The sequence below is a fragment of the Sus scrofa genome, chromosome 16, assembly GCF_054392235.1.
Source record: "Sus scrofa isolate SSC_HxYL_T2T_F1_AM1 chromosome 16, Sscrofa_HxYL_maternal_Yorkshire_Landrace_v2.0, whole genome shotgun sequence".
Taxonomy (NCBI): Eukaryota; Metazoa; Chordata; class Mammalia; order Artiodactyla; family Suidae; genus Sus; species Sus scrofa.
The window spans coordinates 78,737,843-78,763,356 of record NC_139398.1 but is presented as its reverse complement, the minus strand read 5'-3'; the positions used below and the strand labels follow the sequence as shown (position 1 = coordinate 78,763,356).

Here is a 25,514-nt window from a genome sequence, read left to right as displayed (position 1 = left end):
AGAAGCACTGAAAAGCAAGATAACTTAATTGGAACTTTGGTTCTCTCATGATGCCTTTTTTTTTTTTTTTTTCCGCCTTTTTACGGCTGCTCCTGCGGCATATGGAAGTTCCCAGGCTAGGGATCAAATCAGATCCCTACAGCTGCCAGCCTACACCACAACCACAGCAATGCAAGATCCAAGCCATGTATGCCACCTACACCACAGCTCATGGCAACACCGGATGCTTAACCCATTGAGCGAGGCCAGTGATTGAAACCGCATCCCCATGGATGCTAGTCAGGTTCATTACCACTGAGCCATAAGGGGAACACCAAGTTTTCTCTCTCTCTCTCTTTTTTTTTTTGTATTTTTTTGGATTTTTAGGTCCACACCCACAGCATATGGTGGTCCCAGGCTAGGGGTCTAATCGGAGCTGTTGCTGCTGGCCTACACCATAGCCACAGCAATGCCAGATCCAAGCTGCATCTATGACCTACTCCACAGCTCACAGCAACGCTAGATCCTTAACCCACTGAGTGAAGCCAGGGATTGAACCTGCAACCTCATGGTTCCTAGTAGGATTCGTTTCTGCTGCACCACGATGGGAACTTCCAAGTTTCCATTTTTGATCTATATTCAGATATGATCAAATTTACCCTTTTGTTTTGTATCCATCTTTCATGGCCACCAAGTGGCTCTGGTGTTGGTGTTCCCTGAAATTATTTATGTTTGTAGAGAACCCCAAGGCTTGGTGGAGAGAGCCAAGCCAGCCCCTGGATGCCTGGGACCACTTTCATCTTTGGCAAGACCATCACACTAAGAATCAGAAGACAAAAAGTTTTGTCCCAACGCTCTCATGTTCTAGTAAGGGGACTTTGGGCACATCATTTGATCTTTCAGAACCTCATTTTTAGCATCTGCAAAATTATACTCCCGCCATTGATTCTATCTACCTATAGAAAGCTTAAAAGAAACAAAATCTATTGTGTTTATAAAAGGAACTTTGTAGGCAGAAAAGAGCTGTGAAATATAGGAGACTCCTCTTGTGATTATCATCCCCAGTGTGCTCATGACTAGCACCATTTTTCTCATGCAGTGGTCACAACACATTGGAGAGAATGAATGGTGACCATCTCCAAGAGCACTTGTTCATTCGCCTCATCATGTCAATTGAACAAAACTGATCTCTTGCCAGCACACCCACACTAGCCCTCTGACAAGGAAAAGGACACTGAGAAGGCTCTTTAATGAGCAGGGGATGGAAAGAGCAAACATAGCACACATTTTAAAATAGCATGGGACCTGAATGTCTTCTCTGATGGCCTTCACGCTCTATAAGAGGAAAAGTGGCAGCGAGCCCAAGGGCTCCCTCAAGGTCACCAAGTAAGCTGATGGCATATCTGGTCTGGAACTGAGCCCTCAGAATTGTTCCAGAGCAGAAAAAGGATGTTTATTCCTCCAAAAAGGAAAAGGAGGCTGGGGCAGTTAGGAGAGGCACATTTGGAGGAGAAGGGCAATTAGGAAGCTACGGACAAGGATAAGAGAGACCCTGAAAGAACAGAGATGTTCTCCATAAGCCACAGGTATGGCCCTAAAAACCAAAACCAAAACCAAACCAAACCAAACAAAACAAAGCAAAACAAAGGGAAACTTGTGTCCAAACCACAAGAATGGTCTCTATCCTTCTGCAATGTGAGCAACTGTTCTTTTTTTATCCAGGGTGGTTTAAGCATTGCTCTGGCCTTCCCTATTCTAGATAAAATTTACTAGGATGCCCATTGTAAAATTACTTCCAATTCTTGACAGCATTTAATCCAGAACAAAACCTTGCTTCCATAAACCTTTCTGAAAAAAGCTACCATAAAATCAGATACTATAGTGAATCCTTTCTTATTGGGAAGCCCTGTGGCTTCCCATGGTGTATGATCTCCCTCAGGGCAGTGAGCAAAAACATCCAACTTGTTCAACTATGTGTATTCCTAGTGATCTTTGCCTGGAAGGCAATGAAGGCCTTTTCACAGCTACGTTTTTTTAGCAAGTGACACTGCCTTGAAAAATAGCTAGAAGGAAACAAAAACACTATATAGTGGGCTCTTGTTATCTGTGGGTTCCATGTTCATGTATTAAACCAAATATCAGTACAAATATTTGGAGAAACGTTTCCATTAATATCCAAAAATAAAACCTGAACTTGCCCTACACTGGCAACTGTTGACATAGCATTGACAGTGTATTTGCAGCTATTTATACAACACATGCATTGTAGTAAGTATTAATAAGTAATGTAGAGATGATAGTGATGGGAAGTATATGTGTTCGTTATGGGCAAATATTACACCATTTTCTGTAACAGCCTTGATCATCTTTAGATGTTGGTCTTTGGAGAATGTCCTGGACCAAATTCCCCCCACTCTGCAGTGGATACTAAGGGACAACTCTATCAGAATCTCCTGGACAGTGTTAGAAAAATATAGGCTTTATGAGTTATACCTCACAATTTTTTTTCTATATGATTTCCAGACCAAAAACATAAATTCCCTTTTTTTAAGGCCATACCCATGATATATGGAGGTTCCCAGGCTAAGGGTCCATTCAGAGCTGTATCTGTGGTCCTACACCAGAGCCACAGCAACATGGGATCAGAGCCACATCTGTGACCTACACCACAGCTCATGGTAATACCACATCCTTAACCTACCCAGAAAGGCCAAGGATTGAACCACGTCCTCATGGATACTAGTCAGGTTCATTAACCCCTGAGCCACGATGGGAACTCCCAAAAACATAAATTATTTTTTATATAAGCTAGGGTCACTCAGGATGATTGTGCCTCCAGGTTATTCTGACACATTTCTGTATACCAGCTTTTAGGAGCCATCTGAACTTCAGGTAGCTTCAGCTTTTTGTGTTCTGGTTGTTGGGTTTTTTTTTTTTGTTTTCTTTTTGCTTTGTTTTGTTTTCAGAATTCTGACACACTAGCCTTTTTTACATGGTACCTAAAATGCTGCAGTTTGCTGATTGATCTAGTAGCACATGTTTAAATGTATATCTGTCTATCTCTATAATAAGGTAAATGCTAATGGGGGCAGCCACCAGAAGTAAAAGAGGCTACTACTCTATTATCTGGAAAAAGGTCACCACACCAAAAACCTACAAAAATAAAATGACAGAGAACTATGACTCAGATGAGGGAGAAAGGAAAAACCCCAGAAAATCAGCTAAGCAATAAGGAGATTCTCAGTCTCCAGGAAAAAGACTTTAGATTGTTGATGGTGAAGAATGCAAGACATTGGAAATAAACTGGAGGCAAAGATGGATAACTTACAGGAAGCACTGACCAAAGAGATACAAGATATAAAACTTAAGCAAGAAGAGATGCAAAATACAATCACTGAAATAAAAAACTCACTAGAAGCATCCAACAGCAGAATACAGGAGGCAGAAGAACGAAAAGTCCAGGTGGAGGACAGATTAGTGGAAATTACGGATGCAGAACAGAAAAGAGAAAAAAGATTGAAAACAAATGAAGAGAGTCTCAGAGAACTCTGGGGCAACATTAAACGTATCAACATCTGTATTATAGGGATGAGAGAAGGAGTCAGAAAAAATATTCCAAGAAATAATAGCCAAAAACTTCCCTAACATGGGAAAGGAAGCACTCACTCAAATCCAGGAAGCACGAGTACCATATAAAATAAACCCCAGGAGGAATACACCGAGACACATATTAATCAAACTAACCAAAATTAAAGACAAAGACAAAATGTTGAAAGCAGCTAGGGAAAAGAAACACGTAACATGCAAGGGAACCCCAATAAGGTTATCAGCAGATTTTTCAGCAGAAGCTCTGCAGGCCAGAAGGGAGTGGCATGATATACTTCACGTGATGAAAGGATAAAACCTCCAACCAAGATTAGTCTACCCAGCAAGGCTCTCATTCAGACTTGAAGGAGAAATCAAAAGCTTCACAGATAAGCAAAAGCTGAGAGAATTCAGCAACACTAAACCAGCCTTACAACAAATACTAAAGGAACTTCTCTAGGCAGAAAAGAAAAGACAGCAACAGAAAACGAAAATTCCACAAATGACAAAGCTCACCAGTAAAGGTACATATACAGTAAAGATACGAAATCATCCATGCACAATTACACCATCAAAATCAGAAATCATGAAAAGAGGTGGATACAAATGCAGGACACTGGAGATGAACTTGCAATTAAGAGACCAACAACTTAAAACAATCTCATATACATATAGACTCATATCAAAACTTCAGAATAACTGCAAACCAAAAATGTATAATTGATACACAAATAAGGAATCTCTGGAGAAGAAATATATCTCATAGTAAATAAGTGCATAATCCACCATGAAGGGGGTCATTTGACATCATTCTTGGAATGCTGAAGTCTTCTTGGATCTGATTCTCATTTCCTCTCCATCAAAGAATTTATGATAATTATAATTAAATAATGCAACTTTACAATTAAACAATACAGTTCTACAATTGTATTATTAATAACCATTTATCTCCATGGTATAATGTAAGGTCTATAATGTCTTGTTTATCACATCACCTAGAATGGTATAATGCCTATATTAAAGAATCAATAAGATGGAATAAATTGTGAGGACATATTTATATAGTTACACTATTTTTTAACCAATTTATGCATTTTATATTTTACTTATTTTCAGAGGGTGTATTATTTTTGTTATTCTTACCAGTTAAGTTATTCTTTTTATTATGCTATATAAAATATTTAATGGTATATAAGGCTTTCTTCTTTATAAATTTTAGTTGCATAGTATACACAATTTTTAATATAATGATAATTTTTAAAGAAAAATTGAAATGTAATAGATAATACTAAATAGTAAAGATGAAAGCCATACAAAATGGGAAGTATAGAATAAATTTCCTATTTGTCTCAGCATATTTTCCATTCCACTTCTCCAGAGGGAATCACTTAATCTGTTTCTTAAGATCCATGATATAATAATCTGTGTGAATGTAACTGTGTTTAAATATAGGTATTTTATTCTGTAAAAAATAAATAAATAGAAAAGGTCCTATTTAAAAAAAAAAAAAAAAGAAGGTAGGTGCTAAGGGATCAGAGACTGTCTTCCTTTTGCTACCCCTATAGCCCTAGCTTCAAGAATAGCATCTTTGCCACCAATAAACACTCTAAAATTTGGGTTTTTTTATTGAATGAAACCCCAGCATGAAATACTCAACAACTATCAAGGCAATTAATTACAATATGTTATAGCCTCTTCTGCTAAGAAATGACTTACCTACTTGTCACATGCAGCCAGTGGGTCAAGGGTAAAGAGTGAGACAGAGTTCAGCTCAATTTAAAGACGCCCTTGCCAACAACTGGCTGGCACAAATATGCCAGCCCTTCAAGAGGTGGTGCATTTTCCATGCCTTGATACAATGCGTGCCAAAATCTAAAAGTATTTGGCAGTAACTTGGTGGCTAGCTTAGTGAAGTCTCATTCAAGCATTATTTTGGGGGAAGGACCCAATGTTTTTGTTTTGTTTTGTTTTGTTTTTAAATCTTGGCCAGAGGGCATATGATTAAAAGTAATTGACCACACATGGCTAGAGACACAAGGCTGATTGTCATGGCTGGCTTCGGAAAACCAATGTACTTACATTAAAGTTCAATACAATCTTGTCAGATGTGTGTGTGTTCTGTGAAAAGCTCTATAAAAATTGAATGCAATGGGACTAATGTATTCTTTCCTTCCCCCTCCTAGGTCCAAATGCCATAGAAGCTTATGGCAAAAAGTTTGAAGTAAAGACGGTTTCTGGAAAATTGCTCTTCTCTGCAGATAACAATGAAGTCGTAGTGGGAGCTGAAAGATTGAGAGTTTTAGGTAAGGAAATTTTAATTGGTGAACTGGTTTGAGGCTACTGTATACAAGTTAGAGGACAAGACATATGCCGTCTGGGAGAGTGACTGGGGCAGTGACCTGCATTCTCTTACACAAGGCAATGGACCTCCCAGCCCCCACCTGGAAAACATGTCAGATCATGAGTCTTTGGGGCACACCTGCCAGTGCCAACCTGTGAGTGGGGATATGTGCTCGTACCAAGAAGTATACTAATCTTCAGTCTTGCAAGGAGTGGTGGAGACTGTATACTTTATAGTGATTACCGGAACCTGGTTGTACATTAACAGTCATCGAGGAAACTTCTGAAAAATTTAGGTTCATAGACCCAACCATGACTTACTGAATCAGAATTTCTGGTGGAAGGGCCCAAGAACTTATTTGCAGAAACATTGGCAGGAATTTCTTTCTTGGTCCTACTGCTGGAATCACTGAATTTGGCTGTTCCCTGACATGGTCTAGCGTGGTGGTTTAAGAGTTCTGGTTCTAGGAGTTCCCATTGTGGCTCAGCAGGTTACACACCCAGCTAGTATCATGAGGATGGGGTTTCAAACCCGGGCCTCACTCAATTGCTTAAGTAAGGATCCAGCATCGCCATGAGCTGCAGTGTAGGTCGCAGATGTGGCTTGGATCCCAAGTTGCTGTGGCTAGGCCATAGGCCAGCAGCTACAGCTTTCATTCACTCTCTCGCTTGGAAATGTCCATATGCCATGGGTGTGGCCCTAAAAAGCAAAAAAAAAAAAAAAGAGTTTTGTTTCTAGAGCTAACCTGACTCTTCGTCCCGACTTTGTCACCTGCTAGCTGTGTGACTTGAGACAAAGTCTCCTTAAACCAAGTTCTGTTTCTACTCAATTAGGCAAAGGGCACCTTTCTCCTCAAGTTCTCCCTAGGTTTCAATCAGATCATGTTACCTGCCCTTTTCACAATGCCCAGCACAAAACAGAACTCAGGTAGTGGTAGCTGCTGGTGCTTCTGCTGATACTCATACTACCATTAATACTACTTTTCCCTTCTTTACTTCCCTAAGAGTTACTGAAACATAGCAATTAAAATAATTCTAGAAATAACCCACTGTAATTTTAGCCTTTTACTAGCTGTGTGATCTTAAGCAAATTATGTAACCTCTCTGTGCCTGTGTTTGCTCATCTATAAAATGGGGTAACAGAAGTATCTATCTTCTGAGATTATTGGAAGGACTGAGTGAAATAATCTACGTAAAGTAGTTAGCAAGGTGGATAAAAAATAGGAAGTGCTCACAAAGTGTTAACTGTTATTATCTTCAATTATTAAGTTATTTTTACTGGAAGTTATTATTTATCATCTGCCTTATTAGTTGCACCCTGCATTTTCTTTTTCTCCATGAGTGCTGTCTTCCCGTTGGTCATCACCTCCACCCTCAGTCAATTTGCTTGTCTGGTCTCTCTCTCTCATAGCACTGATATGATACACATTCATGTCTAACTTACTTGCTGGATGACTTCTAAGTTTCCATCCCAAGGTCTAGCATCATCCCTGAGTTCTAGGATTTCCTTTTCATCTAGACATTCTACTAGCCTCTCAAACTTAGTGGATCTTGAGTACCTAGTATAATAAAACAGACACACACACACACAGACCCCATTCCTCTTCTCTCCCATTTGTATTTGTCCCCAGTTTCCCCTCTCACTCTTACTGGTCCTGTTATGGTCCCCTCCTGTCAGTTTCAAAACTTCAGCATCATCCTGACCAGCATTAGGCTCAACACAATCAGAAGATGTGAGTGGCCATCCTGTGGAGCCAACTCAGTGAGTGGAAATGCTGGGTGTAGAGGCAGTGGCCAGGTGCAGTGTAATAGCTGGTCAGGTTCTTGCTGGGGTGTGATCTGGAACAGTTTCCTTTGTCTATCAGGGCCTTGCCCTTTCCTATCGATACAGTGAGAGTTGTCTAGAGCAGAAGTTTCAAACATTTTTCTTTTAACTTTAGCAACAGAAAATTTTAAAAATAAAATTTAAAACCACATCTCAATAAATATGTAAAAGAACAAGACTGCTGTAGGTTGTGGATGGGGCTTTTTGAGGCTTAAAGTTTAAAGATTAGAGTCTCAGCTCTACAGCTTCATTCTTTCCCCCTCTCTATCTTTTAAAACCCTTTTGTAGGTAGTCTTTTTTAAAAAACAGTAATGTCAACTGGCCACACCACCAGGTCCCATGCTTTACATACATTATTCCATTTATACCTCACCAGTGCCTTGTGAGGGAGGCACTGTTTTTATCATCCCCGTTATATATGACAGAACTGAGCTATAGGGGGAGGTGAGCCATAGTAAAGAGTGAGAGCCAGGACTCCCAGCCAGATATTTGAAAGCAGACTGCTTCACATTAAAGCACTGTACATGACTGCCTCCTCAAGTTGGTCCCATTTCTAAGGGAGTAAACTAAGGCTTAAAAGGGTGAAGAAACTTCCCAAGATCAAGTGCCAGGAACTTGCCCATGGGCTTCACCCTCAATGCATGTGGCAACACGTACATGTCATTATTAGACCTTGGTCAACTCTCAGAATGAATGTTTTTCTCTATCATGCGTAGAAATGGCACTTCCCATTGTTAGTCCTAAGTTTGGTGGTGGTCGTGTTGGGGGGGACCCACAGACACTTGAAATTATCCTCTTGTTCAAGAGCATTTTGCTATACTAGCTCTAAAGTAATTGCCCATGAGATGGTCTCTCATGCCAAGATCATTTTGTACACATGGTGTTTGGCACTTCCCATTTGTCTTCAGTGCTTCTTGAGTTACCTCACCACGTTAAAATCTGACTTTGCAAAGACACAGGTATTATAGATGTCCAGACAACCATGGTTTAATCTTAGTGTACAAAACCCTCTGAAGGTATCATTTAAGCAATTTCCCCACTCCCAACCCTTCTAAGCTCAGGGTTGGAAGATTATTGTGGTGTTTGGTTGCCTGAAGGCAGCTGGATATTTTTGCTGCTGCTGTTCTTTATGCTTGTGGTATTTCACTTACAGAATGATTTAAGATAAAATCTGTCTCTCTCCGTCAGAAGCATTTTCTTTTTTGTGTAAAAATGCAGAAAAGAAGCATCATAATAAATACTGCTGCTGCTACCAAAGCTGAAAAGATGAGGAAATGACCACCCCACAAATCTCACATCAGCCTACTCAGTGAAATGAGCCTGGTGTGTTGCAGAAATGAGCTTCCTGTCATCTGGGATTCAGCCATATGGTGTGGAACGAGAAGTTTAGGCAATTTCATTTTCAGCTTAATGAGAAGTTTGTCTTTCTGAGTTGTCAGACTGCAGAGCTCTTGAGAGATTTGATTCTGGATGCATATTTCATGGTGGAATCTAAAATACCTGTCTTTGAATCTTTGCTCACACATTTAGGATCTGAGTGACCCTATCTATTTTTCTCTTTAAGCTTTGGATTCCACATGTGTACAACAGAGAGGAATAAAATAAAAATGGATATAGGAATGAATGAATATAATAAGAAACGTGTAAATAGATCAGTTATTTTAGTAGCCAGTTGAGTAAGAATAAGTAGTAGAAGAGAGTAATAGCCCTAAAAAGATATTATCTACTGGATACAGTGGCTTAACCAGTAGGCTCAGAACAATTGTTTCAATTCTTCTCTGGGTAACCACAACCACCTATTGAGTTTCCAGAACAATGTCTACCTTGGGCATACTCCAGGGACCTTGAATAGCCTGGCAAAAGGACTAGTAGCCATACCTTATGAAGTATGATTTGACTGGAGTTCCCACTGGTGCAGCAGCAGGTTAAAGATCTGGCATTGCCGCAGCTGTGACATAGGTCATAGCCTCAGCTTGGGTTCAGTTTCTGGCCCAGGGAACTTCTATATGCTGAAGGTGCAGCCAAAAAAAAAAAAAAATGAGAAAGAATGGTTCAACTATCTGGAGACTTTTGTCCTGGAGAATAGATGGAGGAAGAATCTTTCAGGCAGACAGTAGTTGCTGATCTTTCATGATGCATATCTTTCCTGGAATTAAGAGAGTAGGCAAGAGCTGTGTAGTTGAGTGACCAAGAGAGATGTTTGCTCCTGGTTTCTGTCATTTGTCAGCCAGTGCCTTGGGAAATGTCACTTCACCTTTCGTAGCTTCCTTCTACTCTCTGACATGGTGTAATGATGCATGACTCCCAAGAGGAGTTAGGAGAACCTGATGGTACAGAGTATCTACTGAATATCAGCATGGTGTTTGACATCAGGTCAGCACTTCGTACATGCTGACTATTGTTGTTGGTCCACTTGGACTTCAGGGAACAAGTCCTAAAATTTTACATAGCCCTTGTGTGTTCACAGAAGAAGGTATTCATAAATCGGTTTAGAACTTGGAGGAGTATTCATCTATCAGTTAAGTTTGGACTGGTAGTTTTCCTGGACAGAGCTAGAGTCAGGAGAGAAAACACCTTGATAAGATAGAACTACCACACAGCCCATTTCACCCAGGTGCATGTATAGCTGCTCTTACTAACATGTTTGTTCTCAGGTTGGACTTAGATGAGGGATGAAAGACCCGAGTTGAATTCCCAGAATTGAAGGGGCTTCCATCCCACTAAAAGACAGTGGTTCTCAAAGCATGGTCCTTAAGGAGTATCAGCTATGGTCTGCTTCTTCGACATGTCAGTTCTCAAGCCTCACCCTAGCCCTATTGAATCAGAAACTCTGAAGGAGGGCCGTAAGCTCCAGGTGATTCTGATGCAGGGTAGAGTTAGAATCACTGACCTAAGGCTGTCACAGCTAAATCATTTTGCCACTGCTTTGCTTGTAGCTCTTGGTTGAGTTCAGGCTCAGCTTTTACCCCTTTGCTCCAGAAAAGCTGCAGTATAAATATAGCTAACACACATTGAGGGCTTTTTCTGTGCAAGGTGCCAAGCTAATCCCTTGCCATGTGGAAATGCATTTGATCCACACAGAAACCTTAGAAAGAAAGACCTGGAGTTGTTGTCATGGCTCAGTGAGTTAATAGCCTGACGTTGTTTCTGTGAGGATGCAGGTTTGATCCCTGGCCTGGCTCAGTGGGTTAAGGATCCACGTTTCTGTGGCTGTTGCATAGACCTCAGCTATAGCTCCAATTCAACCCCAAGCCTGGGAATTGAAAGAAAGAGGGACCTGGCTCATCACTTTGATTTGTAGAGGAGCAAACTGGGGCACAGAGGGATGTGGAACTTGCCCAAAGTTCCAGGAGTTCCCTGGTGACTGAGTGGGTTAAGGATCTTGCATTGCTACTGCTGTGGCATGGGGTTGATCGCTGGCCCAGGAACTTCATGCCATGTGTTTGGCCAAAATGAATGAACACATGAATGAATTATATTTTTTTAAGTTACACTGAGAAAAACTGGTGGAGTCAGAATCTGAATCCAGACAGTCTGACCCTCTGCACTCAGTGGACTCTATCACAGTGACTTTCAACTTTCCTGAACTCCACAGCAGCTAGCATCACACTGAGAGGGAAAGGGAACTGGGCAACAGATCTCCAGCTATCCCCCTCCTTTCTGATTTCTGGAGACATGGCCGTCCCCACAATTCTCCCATATCTGTGACTGTTCCTCCCCTTCCTTTACTAACTTTCCTTTCACCTACTCAGTGATGGGGATCACACCTGTCACCACATGTAGACTTCCCCATGGGTCAGTCCTTAGTTTCCCCTTTTCCTGTATCTATGGAAAACCCCACACTTACATACAGCTTCAACGTTTACCCTTTTTGGATGATGCCCAAATCTGTATTTGCCTTGAAATGTTTTCTCATCTCTAGTTCCAAATTTCAAGCAGCCTGGGCTTTTCTGCATGGGTATCTTTCTGTCACTTTTACTTCGTCACCTGCAGCTGAATTTACCAATGTCCCTATCTCCTCCATCTCCAGCACCCACTTGCCTAATTGTCCACATAAGGCCAGCCTCCATCTCTTCTTCATGCTTTCATTCATATTCCAGACCCTGTCTTTCTTCATATGGACATCAGTGTCTTTTTCAACCTTGTGTTTTTCATATAACAAGGGTATCTATTTAGGTCTTAAATGAGAAAATTTAAGTTGATGGCCAAGCCAGTTCATTTAATTATGAAAACGGTGTAATATGGCATGCAAGATGAGGCATGATACGGCTTAGCTTTAGTTACAGAACAAAGGTATGAAATGCCAGACAGGAATGGGTTTTTAAACAGCAAGGAAAAAAAATAGGTAATGTAAAAGCCAGAGCATCTAAGAGGCATCTTCATGGAGACACCAGGGAAAACATAATTTTGATTTTCATTAATGACCAATTGCATTGAACAATGAATTGGACATTACAGCACTTATAAACAAACCATAATTATAAAGTGTTATTCTAATTGTTAATTAGATCTATTTATACTCTAGATTAGTTTTTTAAATATGTCCTCTAGATGCCACTTGATGCTAATTATCTTAGTTACGTTATTATCAATTGAAAAACATTTTTAATTAAATCTAAAGCCATTTAAATTAGCATAAGATTTATAGAAATTTAAATGTGGTCTGATGCTTCTTTTTTTTTCTAAGGCCACATCAGATGATGCATTTAACCTTTTGAATTAGCTTTTGATGAAACTCTCTACTGCAACCTAGCAGTTGATAATGATGAGGAAAAGAGTGGGGCGTTCTTAGTAGTGTTTATTGATTAAATGTATGTGTGTATCATATATATATATATATATATATATTCCTATATGTAATATTTCCAAATCACTGCTATTGGAATCATGGAGATACAGAGATGAATGTTACTCTTCCTGCTCTTTCAGGGAGCTGTCTGTTGTATCAGGGAGATGAAACACACATGCAAATATCTGAGAGCCCAAGCAGAAAACAAGCTTCTTAGAAGGATAGAAACAAAGGGGCTATGGAATTACAGAATCAGATGTACGGGGGTGTTATCCCAGAGAGAATTTAGAAAGCTTTCTAAATGAAGAGGGTATTCGAACTAGGTCTTGAGTATGGATTAGGAGGGAAACACAAACAGACACACACACACACACACACAGATAATGCATTTTTTGGCAAATGGAATAGCATATGTTTATCAGATGGGACTTACTTAAATGCTGAGCATCCAACTCAAAGCCCGAGATGGGGAGGTTGATTGCTTTCTGTGATAGAAAAGTTTAGGGGTAGCCAGCTTCAGGTTAGATTCAGGGGCTCAACTAATGTGACAAAACTCAGTTTCTCTCTTTCCCTTACCATCTCTTCGCTCTGTTTTCCAATCTTGTATTTTGTCTTCACTTCTGCTGGTGAGCAGGAGGAGGGCTAGTCTTCCTAGATAAATCCAACCTCGTCCTTGTTTTTACCCTCACTGAAGTGACTTGGGCCATGTGCTCCTCCTTGAAGGAGCCGTTGTGACCTGGATGGTGGAATCCACTGGAGAGCAAGGCCTGGCTCATACGCCTACCACTAGAGCTACTGGAATGAAATGCCTGAGTGTGAGATAGAGACTAGTCAGTTCTCAAAAGGAAAACTGAGGTGGTATCACCAGGAAAGGGACTGGGTGCTGGGCATTAAAAAAAAAAAAAAAAAAAAAAAGGCAGGGACTACTCATTGTGGTGCAGCAGAAACAAATCTGACTAATGTCTATGAGGATGTGGGTTTGATCCCTGGCCTTGTTCAGTGGGTTAAAGGTCCAGCGTTGCCATGAGCTATGGTGTAGGTTGCAAACGAGGCTCAGATCCCATGTTGCTGTGGCTGTGGCTTAGACCAGTGGCTGTAACCCCTAGCCTGGGAACCTCCATATGCTGTGGGTTTGGCCCTGAAAAGCAAAAAAAAAAAAAGCAAATACTCATTCATGGAAAATCATAGTTGTTGAACATGCAACAGTAGAACCAGGGAATCATAAGGGTGTTAGTGGAAGAAAATCTGTGAGTTCTCTCCTCCTTGCCTGCTTAGCCCCAGATACTCTGGCTTCCTTACATCATCACCAAGCATATTTTCACAGCCCAGCATCTGTGCTTACTCTTGCCTATGCATGGAATCCTTTTTTCCAGTCTACACTTAAAAGGTCTCTTTTGTTATGGCTTACAATATCACTTCATCAAAGAGGTCTTCTTTGACCACCTTAAAAAAAATAGCGTGTTCCTGCTCTCCATGTCTACAGCAGGAGCTGGCACAGTATGGCCTGTGGGCCAAATCAGGCCACCAGCAGTGCTTGCTTTGTAAGCAGTGTTGCCCTGGAACACAGCCTGACTCATTTATGTTGCTCAGGGTTGCATTCACACTATAACAGCAGCATGGAGCAGTTGATACAGATCATATGGCCCAGAAAGCCTAAAATAATTATTTCACACTTTACAGGAAGAGTTTGTCCATTCCTGGTCTGCATCTTTACTCTGCTTTAATCTTCCTTAGAGCAGTTATCACAACATGACACAGTATGTAGTGTATAAATGTGTTATGGTCATCCTGTCCACCTCATGAGAATGCAAACTTCATGACAACAGGAACTTCTGTGTTTCAGAGTCTAGAATAATGCCTGGCTCATAGTGGGTGCTCAGTAATATTTGTTGCATGCAAGGACTGGAAGGTTTCAACCCTAGAATGTTTGATAACCAATCTGGATAGTACATAGTTGCAGGGAGTAAGACTTTGCATATAAGTTAAGTGATGATTATAATACCTTTGTGAGGTTTTATAAGAGGCTAAATGAGGATGGAAAGAGAGAGGGGAAAGATCATCTGGAAAGAAAACTAATGAGACTTGGCAACTAACTGAATGTGCAGGATCCAGAAGGAGGGACGTCAGGATATTTCTGGTGTTGTGAGCCTTGTCAGTCAGACAGTTGTGCAGGAATGTGTTGGAGTGACAGCAGGTTTTTGAGCTTCAGATACACTGGGTCTTGCTACTTGAGCACCTCTCTGAGGGGGAGGTCAAGAGTCTGGTGGGAAATGCCAGCCAAAAAAAAAAACACCCACAAGAGATGCCCTGCTGAGCCAAAGGGTCGGAGACCCATTCACACAGATTGAACAGATGGACTCCAAAGAGGAAATAGTTGAAGAGGGCAGCCTGGAGCAAGACCTCAGAGAAGCTCATCAGAGAGAGCATCACCCAAACAGGCCCCCGGCCACCAGGCCACTTCTTTCTCTGATGGAGGCTCAGGGCTGGTTTACTGAGGCCATGACTGTTTCCTTGAGGCACTCAGAATTTGAGGGCCCCATCCCATGTCCTGTGCTTTTCCTAATCTACCCTGCCTTTCACCAGGAAGAGGAACGCAAAGGCTTGAGGATGTGGTATAATTGGGCTCCGAAATACCTACCAGCCCCCCGATGTTGGTTATGTTCCTCACATCATTCAGGCCATGTGCGAAAGTGCTAAATAAACCACCTCTCCCCCTTTCCTTTCTCCTTTAGGTTAGGGTTAGGGTTAGGGTCTTCATGTTTTTCTCTTCTTCCTCTTCCTTGCTGAAGTATCCCACCAGTGAGTGGAAGGAAGCATGAGAAAGGCTACAAGACTATAGTAAAAAGTGGACCCTGGGTCCCTCTTCTGCAGTGGTAAAAACTGACTGATTCAGATATGGAGCTTCAGAAGAGGAGAACCTATCAACTTAATAATAACATTTGGATAAAAAATCAGAGGAACCTGAAACTTGCCAGAGCCCTCCTTCTGCTCTGTGTTATCCTTAGCAGAGATCATCTGGTGTGGATTCAACTATTTAAAAAGAACAGCTGCTTGTAGAGTTCTTGAGGCACCTCATTCCAAAGTTGGTTTATTATTTACAGGAATAATGTATTAGATCATAAAGATGTGTTTCCCATAAATAATGTAGCGAGAAAGCCACATATAAGGGAGTCTCAGATGAACAGCCCCAACCTTAATAAACCGGAGATCCTTAATGAGGAAAAGCACAACTTTATAATAGAGAAATAATAATGGGGTTTCATTTGAAAGGCTCCTGCGAGTACAGCTCTCATAATTCTCAAAAAAAAAAAAAAAAAAAAAACCAGTCCCAAAGCCTAGGCAATCCCACTGCCTAGTTTCAGGCATTTATCCGCCTTTGTTGAATGGACATGCTAAGTTGCCACAGGTCAGTTTCTCCTCCCCCATACCCCAGCTTAGGGGCTGATTCCCCGGGCAGGAGCAAAATGCATTTGCTGGGTCCCACACATTTCTCCCTTGGGCCGGAGGGAGATGTGATTTAATATCAGCATGACGGATTAATCATCCTGTGTAAACGTCCCCAGCTGTCCCAGCAGCATAGCCTCAGCAGACCTCCCCAGTTGCTGAGCCATTGTCTCCCTCATTTGCACAGGGGCCGGGGGGGAGAGGAGAAAAGGCATTTGGGGACATTTGTCAGCTTTCTAGTTTGATTAAAGAGTTGATGAGGTTCACTGTTTGGCTGCTTTCAAGAGAACCAATTCCAGCACTTACTGAGGGTTGTTTTTTTTTTTTTCTTTGTGGAACCGACACAACTTTAATTCCTCTATCAAGCCACAGCTAATGTGCTTTCAGGCATCTGTTGGCTTGTTTTTAATCCTCAAAGTTTTCTTCTTGTCCATTAATGCCAAAAACAGAGTATTTTCAGACAAAGAGATAAACTTCTCCCAGGACATCTTTAACAGCAAGAGGCTGTCCATAAAATCTGGCTATCGTGTCTCCTTTCTCATTAATTATATTCATTGTTGTACAATATTCTTATGCAACTGAATGTCACTTGCATTGGATTTTTTTTTCTCTCCCAAGCAGAGGCCAAGGGGGATGTCAGTATTCTTTGGTGACATTAGCAATTTCATGAGATGACAATGTGAACTATCAATGTGCAGACTAGAGAAGGAAATTAACTTTATTCTCCTTTACTGGAGGGACCTGAGTTTAATTCTGATTGTTTGAGCGGAAGAAAAGAACACTAAAAGTACTGTCTTGTGCTTTTCTCCCACCTTGCACTAAGCTTTTGCTGTGTACTACTCTTCTAATCTTAACTCCGTCTGCATCCTGTCTTCCCAAAAGAAATTAAAGAGAGAGGGAAAATATCCAAAAAAAGGAAATAAAGAGAGAGAGAGAGGGAAAATACCCAGAACCCTTCAGGACACATGAGAGAAGCAAACACCTAAGTTTCTTCTTTTAGGGACAGTGGTACTGGATAGCAGCATGATTACATGGGTATAGGATTTGAACACAGGCTGCCTGAATTCCACTCCTGGTTCTTATAGTACCCTGGGCAAGTTCCTAAATCTCTGAAAGCCTCCAGTTGCTCATCTGTTTAATGAGGGTGATAAGAGTACCTACGTAATACGCATAAAGTCCTTGGCATGGAGCTAAGCCTAGCGTTAGTGCCTACTCCTTGTACAAATTCCTATTGAGTAGCGTTTGGGCAGCTATCACCAAAGTTCAGTGCCGGGATAGAAGAACACAGCATAAAAGTTCCTTGATCACAAATAGGTTATAGTCTAGTTAAGGGTGTCAAAACACATACCCAGAGAAATATTAAATAGTGAAAATGTTTTTTTAAAAAGTTAAACCAAAAAATTTAAGATAGCTCTTGGCTGTAGTTTCTATCATGAAAACTAGATGGTAAGTACTGGGTGTAGGAGGCCAAGCCCCTGGAGGTGGCCCAGAGAAACTTCCCAGAGAAGTTGAGGGGAGGTGTGGTGCCTGGGGCTGGAGTGTGATGGGCGGGGCAGAGTGTAGTGGGCGGGGTCAGAGGGAGGCTTCACAGATGCAGAGGGGGGAGACTCATCCTCCTAGACGGCAGGGTCCGCAGAAGATGGAACACAGCTTTATGTGGCAGAAGAAGTGGGATGGGAGCTGCCATTGTTTCTTCCAGCAAATAAGCATATTTGGATTTATCTTTGGAGAAGAGCTTGTCATATCAGTCTAGACTAAACAAGAATTGTTCACTTCTACAAATGCCTGACTTAAGGTGATATTTCAGGGTTGTGTTAGAGCCTCCTAGGGATTTTCTCCTTTTGGCAGTGTCCTGGGCGTGTTGTGGCTGAAATGTTCATGGAAACATTTAATACGTTTTTCATTCTATAAGCCAAAGGAAAAAGTCAAGCAGAGCTGGACACTTAGAAGTTATTTATGATGCTGGAACTTTCAGGGGGCAACACCAAAAAAGGAAGTGACATCAACAGGAAGGTTCTTGGCTTGATCTGAGCCATAGATAAGCACTTCTCACTACAAAATATTACAAAATTCCAAAAAGAAATTCTGTCACATTCAGCAAACATGGACTGAGTGATTACTCTGGCTAACTGCTGTGCTCACCAGAGAGACAATGGGGGCCCCTAGCTTTCTGGAATCCAGAGCCAAACAAGAAAACACAGATGTTTTACACATTTACATGAGAAGAATGTGTCTTATCATGGGGGAAGTACACATGTTATGGAAACATTAGATTTTAATGGAATTTTGCAAGTAAAGGAAATCTTCCTGAAGGAAATGAGAATTAAGTTGAGGCTAGAAGGATAAATAGGAGTTAGGCAAGGAAAAGGGACTTTGGGGGTAAGGGGAGCTGAACGTTGTGAGACATCAGCAAAATCCTGGGAAAGCGTGATCTTTCAGGAAAAGTTTCAGAAGTCCCACACAGCCAGAGCATGGACGTCTAGGGGCAGAGTGCCTAGATACAAAAACAGAGGCCATAACTGTCATGGTTAACATTTATTAAATGCTTCTTCTATACCAAGTCCTGTTCAAATCTCTTTACGTGTTAATTCTCACCATAGCCCTCTGAGACATGCTTTATTATTTTCATTTTACATATGAGCAAACTGACAAATAGAAAGAGAAGTTCCCCAGGGTTATATAGCAAGTTAAATGGCAGAAGTGATATGCAAACTCAGATAATGGGCCTCTTTCATTTTTTATAACACCTTTGTTGAGATACAGTTTACATATCATACAATCCACCCATTTAAAATGTGCAATTCAGTATTTTAGGATAAAGAGCCTGTGCTTCTAACATATATCTTATGCATGTAGCTACAAATAAATGTATGTATTTATACATTATATTTTTTATTGTATGGTATATGAATTTGTTATGTAGGTCATATATATGTATATGTTATATAAAAATGCATTATATGTTGTACAAAATATAGATAAATACTACAAATAGCTGGATACTTAGGGAGATGTGCATCTGTATGAATATTTTATAAAACAATAATATTTTAGAGGGCGCTATGTATCATATTAAGGTAGAGACTTAAGATTAGTAGGGAGAAACTGAAGGGCTTCAAACTGGGGAGTGACAAGATCTGATTTGTGACTTAAAGGGTACTGTGAGGACAAACAGTGCTGGGGGGTAGGTTGGACATACCCAGTAAGCATGGGACCAAACACATCCATGGCCTAAGCTAATTCAAAGGGACATTCCAATAAGAAAGTCATGAGGCTTCTCTACAAGATTTGTGGTGCTCCCAGGTAGCTCCCATTGGTTTATTACACTCTCAGCCCAAAGGAAGCCTGCTGAGCACATGAGGAAGAGCAAGATTATCCCAGCTAGAAAGAGCACAAGCATGGCTGAGGAACTCTGAACACCCTGTATTTCTTCCTGCTAAGTTGCTTGATGGGAGCTGATCAGAGGTCACAGCACATTTAAAGCACTTGCATTGTATCATGGGCTTGTGGAAGAGATTGCATTTAACCACACAAAGGAGAGAGCTGATATGAAATCAATATGCAAGGTGCCGAATGAGCTAGAGAGGAAGGCAATGTGCTTTTCTCCTTTGGCTGTTAAATGCATCTCAGCTGCCAAGGAAAATGACTTTCCCTCTCGACTTCCTATCTGTCTAGCTGATTGGTTATTAGGGAGTGTTCAGGCTGTCGTGCTGCAACTGTGTGTTTAATGAGGGCATCCTTGCATGAACAAGTTCTTCTGGCCTAATTCTTCCTCCCAGGTCTCTGAAAATATGTCTCCCTTTAGCAAATCCTTATTCAAGACTTCTAGCAGAGCAAGGGAAGTTGCATTTGTAAGGCATGGCCGCTACCTACTTTCGGGAATTTATGCTAGAGTATGAGAGTGAGAAATGCACTGGAGAAACTCACATACAGGGCTGTGCACCTACAAGTGCCCAGAGCATCGGGGCCATAGAAATTCCAAGGTGAGGACTTCACTGAGTATATGTTTGAGTTGGCCTAAGAAGGATTCCACTAGGTAAAGTCAGGAAAATCAGGAAGAAGATAACATAGAAGACCTCAGTTACTTTTGTCTTTTGTGGTCTAGCCTGGTAACCGAAAAAAAAAAAAAAGTCATCCTGTCACCTGAACAATGGAGGGATAAAAACGAACTATAGGATATCAGCTGAACTGACTGGTGTTTAAGATGATTTCCTTTCCCCTCTCTCTCCATCTTCCTCCTGCCTTCCTTTCCTTCCTTCCTTCCATGATTCTCAGACAGTACAATTGGACAAGTGTGAGAAGCCAGTTGGTGGGAGGGGGGTATGTCTTCGCTGTCACAAATCACACGTAGGCTAATGCACAAGAGCTCCTGAAATCCTAGAGGAATGAATGTCTAATCACCCTATGCTACTAGCACGGACTTAGAGCTCACAACTTGAGCATTTTGGGCTGTCCTCTTATTTGCTTCTCAAAACCATCCTTAAAGCTCCTAAGGATGGGGAGGGGGGAAAAAAAAAAGACCAGAAATCTCCAAATGACCATTTTAGAGATTAAGAGAATGAAGCCATTTTAGAGGTTAAGAGACTGAGGTCAAACAGCTTGCATAAGGTTATACAGCTAGTGTAATTATGCCCTGATATCATGCCCTGGCTCAAGTGAGATACATCACCCACACCTCACGACGACAGTGGTTACACCCGGCCATGAGTATGACCCTCCCCAGGTACCACTGGGGATGATGCAGAAAGTTCTAAGCAATGCATTATCATCTCTGCATTAATATGGTATTTACCTTGGGTGGTCACTCTAAAGTGAGAGGAGTGTTCCCTTTTCCTGACATGGACACTTTTTTCAGGCTGTTGAAGTCTACAGACCTCTTCTTAGAATTACATTTTTAACTTATTACACAAAATGCCCCAAATTATTAAATAAAACTGGTGATAGACAGTCACAAACATATAAAAGCAACTTGGGGGTATAATAATATTTGCCTGTCTTTGTTACAAACATCTTAAAAGATGTCCTTTTAGCCCTAATAATTACCATCATTTCAAGGCAGCGATGAGTGTGATACTTTTTGGTGTGTGCAATAATTTTACTCTGATATGAAATGATATGTGATTTCTATTGGTGAGAGAGTCCCAGTGTGATCATTACTACAGATCATTTTCTACATTCTAATAAAGGGACATCCTAGAATTCAGCTAAAGATTTAGGGAATGAATAATATAAGATCTGCCTCATCAAAGTTCACAGGCACACTGAATTCCAGCCATGAAGTCCTGGTGTCCCAGGCAAGATCCCCTGTCCTAATGTAAGTACTTACGGAGCTCTTATTATGGGCAGTGTTTATGTTAAGCTGGGAATTCAGTGGGCATATAACAAGAGTAAGACATGGTTCTAAAATCTGAGGTATGTCTATCATTTCATGTTTAATATCACAGAGCAAATGGAAGGTCCTCGTGTTTCACATTTTGTTAAATTATGAGGATAGGGTCAGCTTGGAGATGTTAGGGGAAGGATGTTATAACACACTAGACAGTGGTTCTGCACAGGGACAACTTTGACATGCCTTCCACCCCATCCACCCCCGCCCCCCGGAAATGTCCATAGATACCTTTGACTGTCATGACGGGGATTTGGGAGGGGGGGCATTGCACTTAGTGAAAGATAGCTCAAATTCTGCTCAACATCCTGTGATGTGTAAGACAGACCCAAAGAATTCTCTGGCCCCAAATACTAATAATTCCAAATTTGAGAAGCCATGCACCAGAGAGAAGGTGTGCAGAACTGTCCAGAAGACCTACCATGGATAAACTCATCTGTCTCTGATGCTGTGCTCTTTATCCCCTCAGAAGTCTGCATATCCTTCTTTCCGACTTCTCAAGATTCTAGAATTCATTCGTTCCCATAATGCCCAATGGTGGGCCATATACACAGCAGGTACACAGCAAATGTTAGTCACTGGTAAGCGTGACGACTGCTGTCTCTCTACCCTGTATCTTGACCTTAAAGTTGTGACAGAAATAAGAAGCTCAAGATGGGAGTTCTACAGGAGATGGCTCTTTGCAGTGGGAAAAACAGAAGAGACATGAGTAGAGGTTTGAACCTCTGCCTCCCATTCAGAATGGTGTAATGAACTCCTTTGTCGATGAAGTAAGGAATATAACAGCCTGGGCAGGATATTCCTAATGGGAGTTTGTTACTTCTTGTTACAGCATATATTATGCCTTTCATATAGGATGGATATCCATTCCCTTATTTATAAAATCTTATAGTGGAAATGGCCCTAAAAAAGGCATTTGGGACTTTGCTGACAGTTGTTAATTAAGCACCTCATACGCATTTAGCTCTGCTTTATGCCCTTTACATTTATTACAACACTTGTTTGTGATGCTTCCCCTATACCCCTGTCCACTGAGAATGAGTGTTGTTTCCTCAGTACAAAAACCGGTCTTACTGAGGCAAAGTAAGACATCTCGGCACTTAAAATGGCAAATGCAATGTGGGGTGTTAAGTCTTAGATGCACACCTTGTAGACGACAACAGAAACACCCGTAACATATCTCATAGTTAGATATATTTATTTAAACTTTTGAGATGTGCTGGAATTGGTAGCATTTCCTTTTCTTCCTTTAAGGCTGATTTGGCCATTCCTGAGATGGGCCCTCAAGTTATGATCAATTGCCTGGTGAGAGAATGGTTTCTGTGGGGTCGCTGGGTCTCTGAAAGTCCTTTGCTCTAAAGGATTAGGGGGATGTTAGTGTCATCCATTTAGCTAGCCTTCTTTTTGAGCTTTTTCCATTTATCATGAAAACCTGGAAGGAGTTTTTGCATTGCCTGAGTAAGAAGGTTCAGAAAAATGAGACTGGCAGATCTGGCATTGCTGTGGCTCTGGCATAGGCCGGCAGCTGTAGCACCAATTAGACATGTAGCTGGAAACCTCCATATGCCACGGGTGCAGCCCTAAAAAGACAAAAGAAAAAAAAGAAAAGAAAAATGAGACTGGGCTCATTGATTTCATAGTGTCTGGTGTCCCTAAAATTGGACCTTGGGTCAGGACTTCTTGAGAGCTATGAAAACATACAGAGAAAGCTTAGAAGACCTAGGTGGAAGTCTTGCCTTAGTCTGTATATTTAGCTTGCTAATCTGACTTTAGTGGGACCTCCTTCAGGATTTTTATTTATTTTTATTTTTATTTTTTAAGATTAAAAGGAAGTCTTTTTTGTTCAGGGAAATTCCCTGAGCAGCATCATTGGTCACTAGCATTTGTATTTTGCTATATACAGGTTGAAAAGCTCATTTACCTCTCATTTTGTCTTCATGATAATCTGAACCATAGATTGGGCAGTGGATCATGTTCACTTTATAGATGGAGAAACTGAGCCCAGAACAGTAACGTTGATGGGAAATTCAAGATGAGAGCCCAAATATTCAAACAATAATGAGAACTCTACTATAACCTGTAAAAGAAAATAAAAACTAAACAATGAGTTAAAAGACCCAAGTTCCAGCATCCATACTACTATAAATTAAATCTATGTAGCTTCCTAGTAAAGTATAGAAGCAAACTTTTGCAATATGGAAAGACTATTTTCAGTCACCTACAAAGGTGAAGTGGCAAAGGCCAAGAATGACTCAGTTCAGTTACCAAAATGTAGGGGTTGAAATTCCATGTAAGTTGAAGATGTCAAGGTGTATCTCCTGGGAATGTCTTTAGTCAACTTCCATATCCCATTGATAATTTCTCATTTAATGCATATAATTCCTATAAGGCAGGAGTTCCAGTATTTATCTTCTATTACCTATCGAAACTTGGACTAGGGTTCATTTTTAAAATAAGAAATAGTAAAGAAATAATTGGAATTGGGCATCTTTGAGAGCTTAAAGCTGATTTACATTTGAGTAGAAAGCATTACCAGCTTTGGTCTTTTTCTTCTGTTGTTCTAATCACCAAACCACAAAAACGAGATACCCAGGCCTCGTTTAAAATAAGGTCAATGAGGGAGCTGCATGCAGGCATCACATTTGATTCGGAGGGAAGGTAAAAAGAGGTGATGGATGTCCTTGTATGTAAACCACAAAACAGGTTTTAAGTGGGAGTCCCCAGGACACCCCTTTCTGACCTTAGTCAGAAAAATTTTCATTGAAAAATACACATGTACCCCTATGTTCAGAGCAGCACTATTCACAGTAGCCAAGACATGGAAACAATCTAAATGTCCATTGACAGATGAATGGATTAAGAAGATACGGTACTGGAGTTCCCGTTGTGGCTCAGTGGTTAACGAATCTAACAAAGAACCATGAGGTTTCAGGTTCGATCCCTGGCCTTGCTCAGTGAGTTAAGGATCCAGCATTGCCATGAGATGTGGTGTAGGTCACAGACACGCCTCGGATCCTGCATTGCTGTGGCTGTGGCCTAGGCCAGCAGTTACAGCTCCGATTACACCCCTGGCCTGGGAACGTCTATATGCCGTGAGTGTGGCCCTAGAAAAGACAAAAAAAAAAAAAAAAGAAGAAGAAGATGCGGTACAAATGTGCAATGGAATATTACTCAGCCATAAAAAAGACAAACTAATGCCATTTGCAGCAACATGAATGGAGCTAAAGACTCTCATACTAAGTGCAGAAAGTAAAAGACAAATACCGTATGATATCACTTATTTGTGGAATCTAAAATATGGAACGGATGATCCTATCTAAAAATAATAAAAAACAAAAAGCGGAAACAGATCATGGCCAAAAAAAGTAGAATTGGGGTTTCCTGGGGCGGGGGGGATTGGGAAGGGAATGGGAGGGATGGGCATTTTGAGGGATTGGGGCTGCAACTGTTATATCTGGAACGGATGGGCGATGGGATCCTACTGTACAGCATAGGGAAATGTGTGTGGCTGAGTCACTTTATTGTACAACAGAACTTGATGAAACATTGTAAGTCAACTATACCAACTATACTTTAATAATAATAATAATGATAATAATGTCTAAAAAAATAAAATAAAACCCCCATCCCACTCTGCTTTAAAAAAATCAAATCTTTGTGTCCCCACTTACTCGTGGTGGATTGGCAGCTTCACTGATCCTTTTGTGGTCAGTGGAGGGGTCAGTACTTATTTCCTAGATAGCCACTGCGGGAATGAGCTAAGACAACTGCACAAAGCTTACTATAGTTCCTCAGATATACTAAGTTCTCAATAAATTAACTGTTTTTTAAGTCAATCTAAACATTAACTTCCTCGCTCCAAGCTTGAGTTTCCTCATCTTCAAATGGAGATGATAATAGTACCTGATTGTGGGTTGTTACAATGATTGAATAACATAATAAAGTGCTTGGATTCAGGTTATTGACAATCACTCTTCTTGTTAGGAACGTGAACGTTTCCTACAAGCCAAGAGCTGAATGAAAATTGAAAAAATACTCATGCAAAATAATATTTAAGAAAGAAAGAAAAATTCTAAGTGCCTGATAACACATCGACCAGCCTAGACTTGAGTTATAAAAGCCAGAGTAATGCTGATTTAAAAAAAAAAAGAATTCTAGCAAAGAAA

The 25,514-nt window shown here is 40.9% G+C and overlaps 1 protein-coding gene across 8 annotated transcripts in view; it reads left to right on the top strand.

The window, feature by feature from the left end:
- The window catches only part of SGCD (sarcoglycan delta), a 1,031,224-nt gene that overhangs the window by 865,910 nt on the left and 139,800 nt on the right, over positions 1-25,514 (top strand). For 7 of the 8 annotated variants that reach the window (XM_021076527.2, XM_085001529.1, XM_021076526.2 and 4 more), the window contains one exon: positions 5,748-5,867. In XM_021076527.2, the coding sequence (XP_020932186.1) occupies positions 5,748-5,867 (120 nt within the window). Of the gene's footprint in view, positions 1-446; positions 1,448-5,747; positions 5,868-25,514 lie in introns of those variants that run through there. The other variant, XR_014830696.1, reaches the window with a different exon arrangement.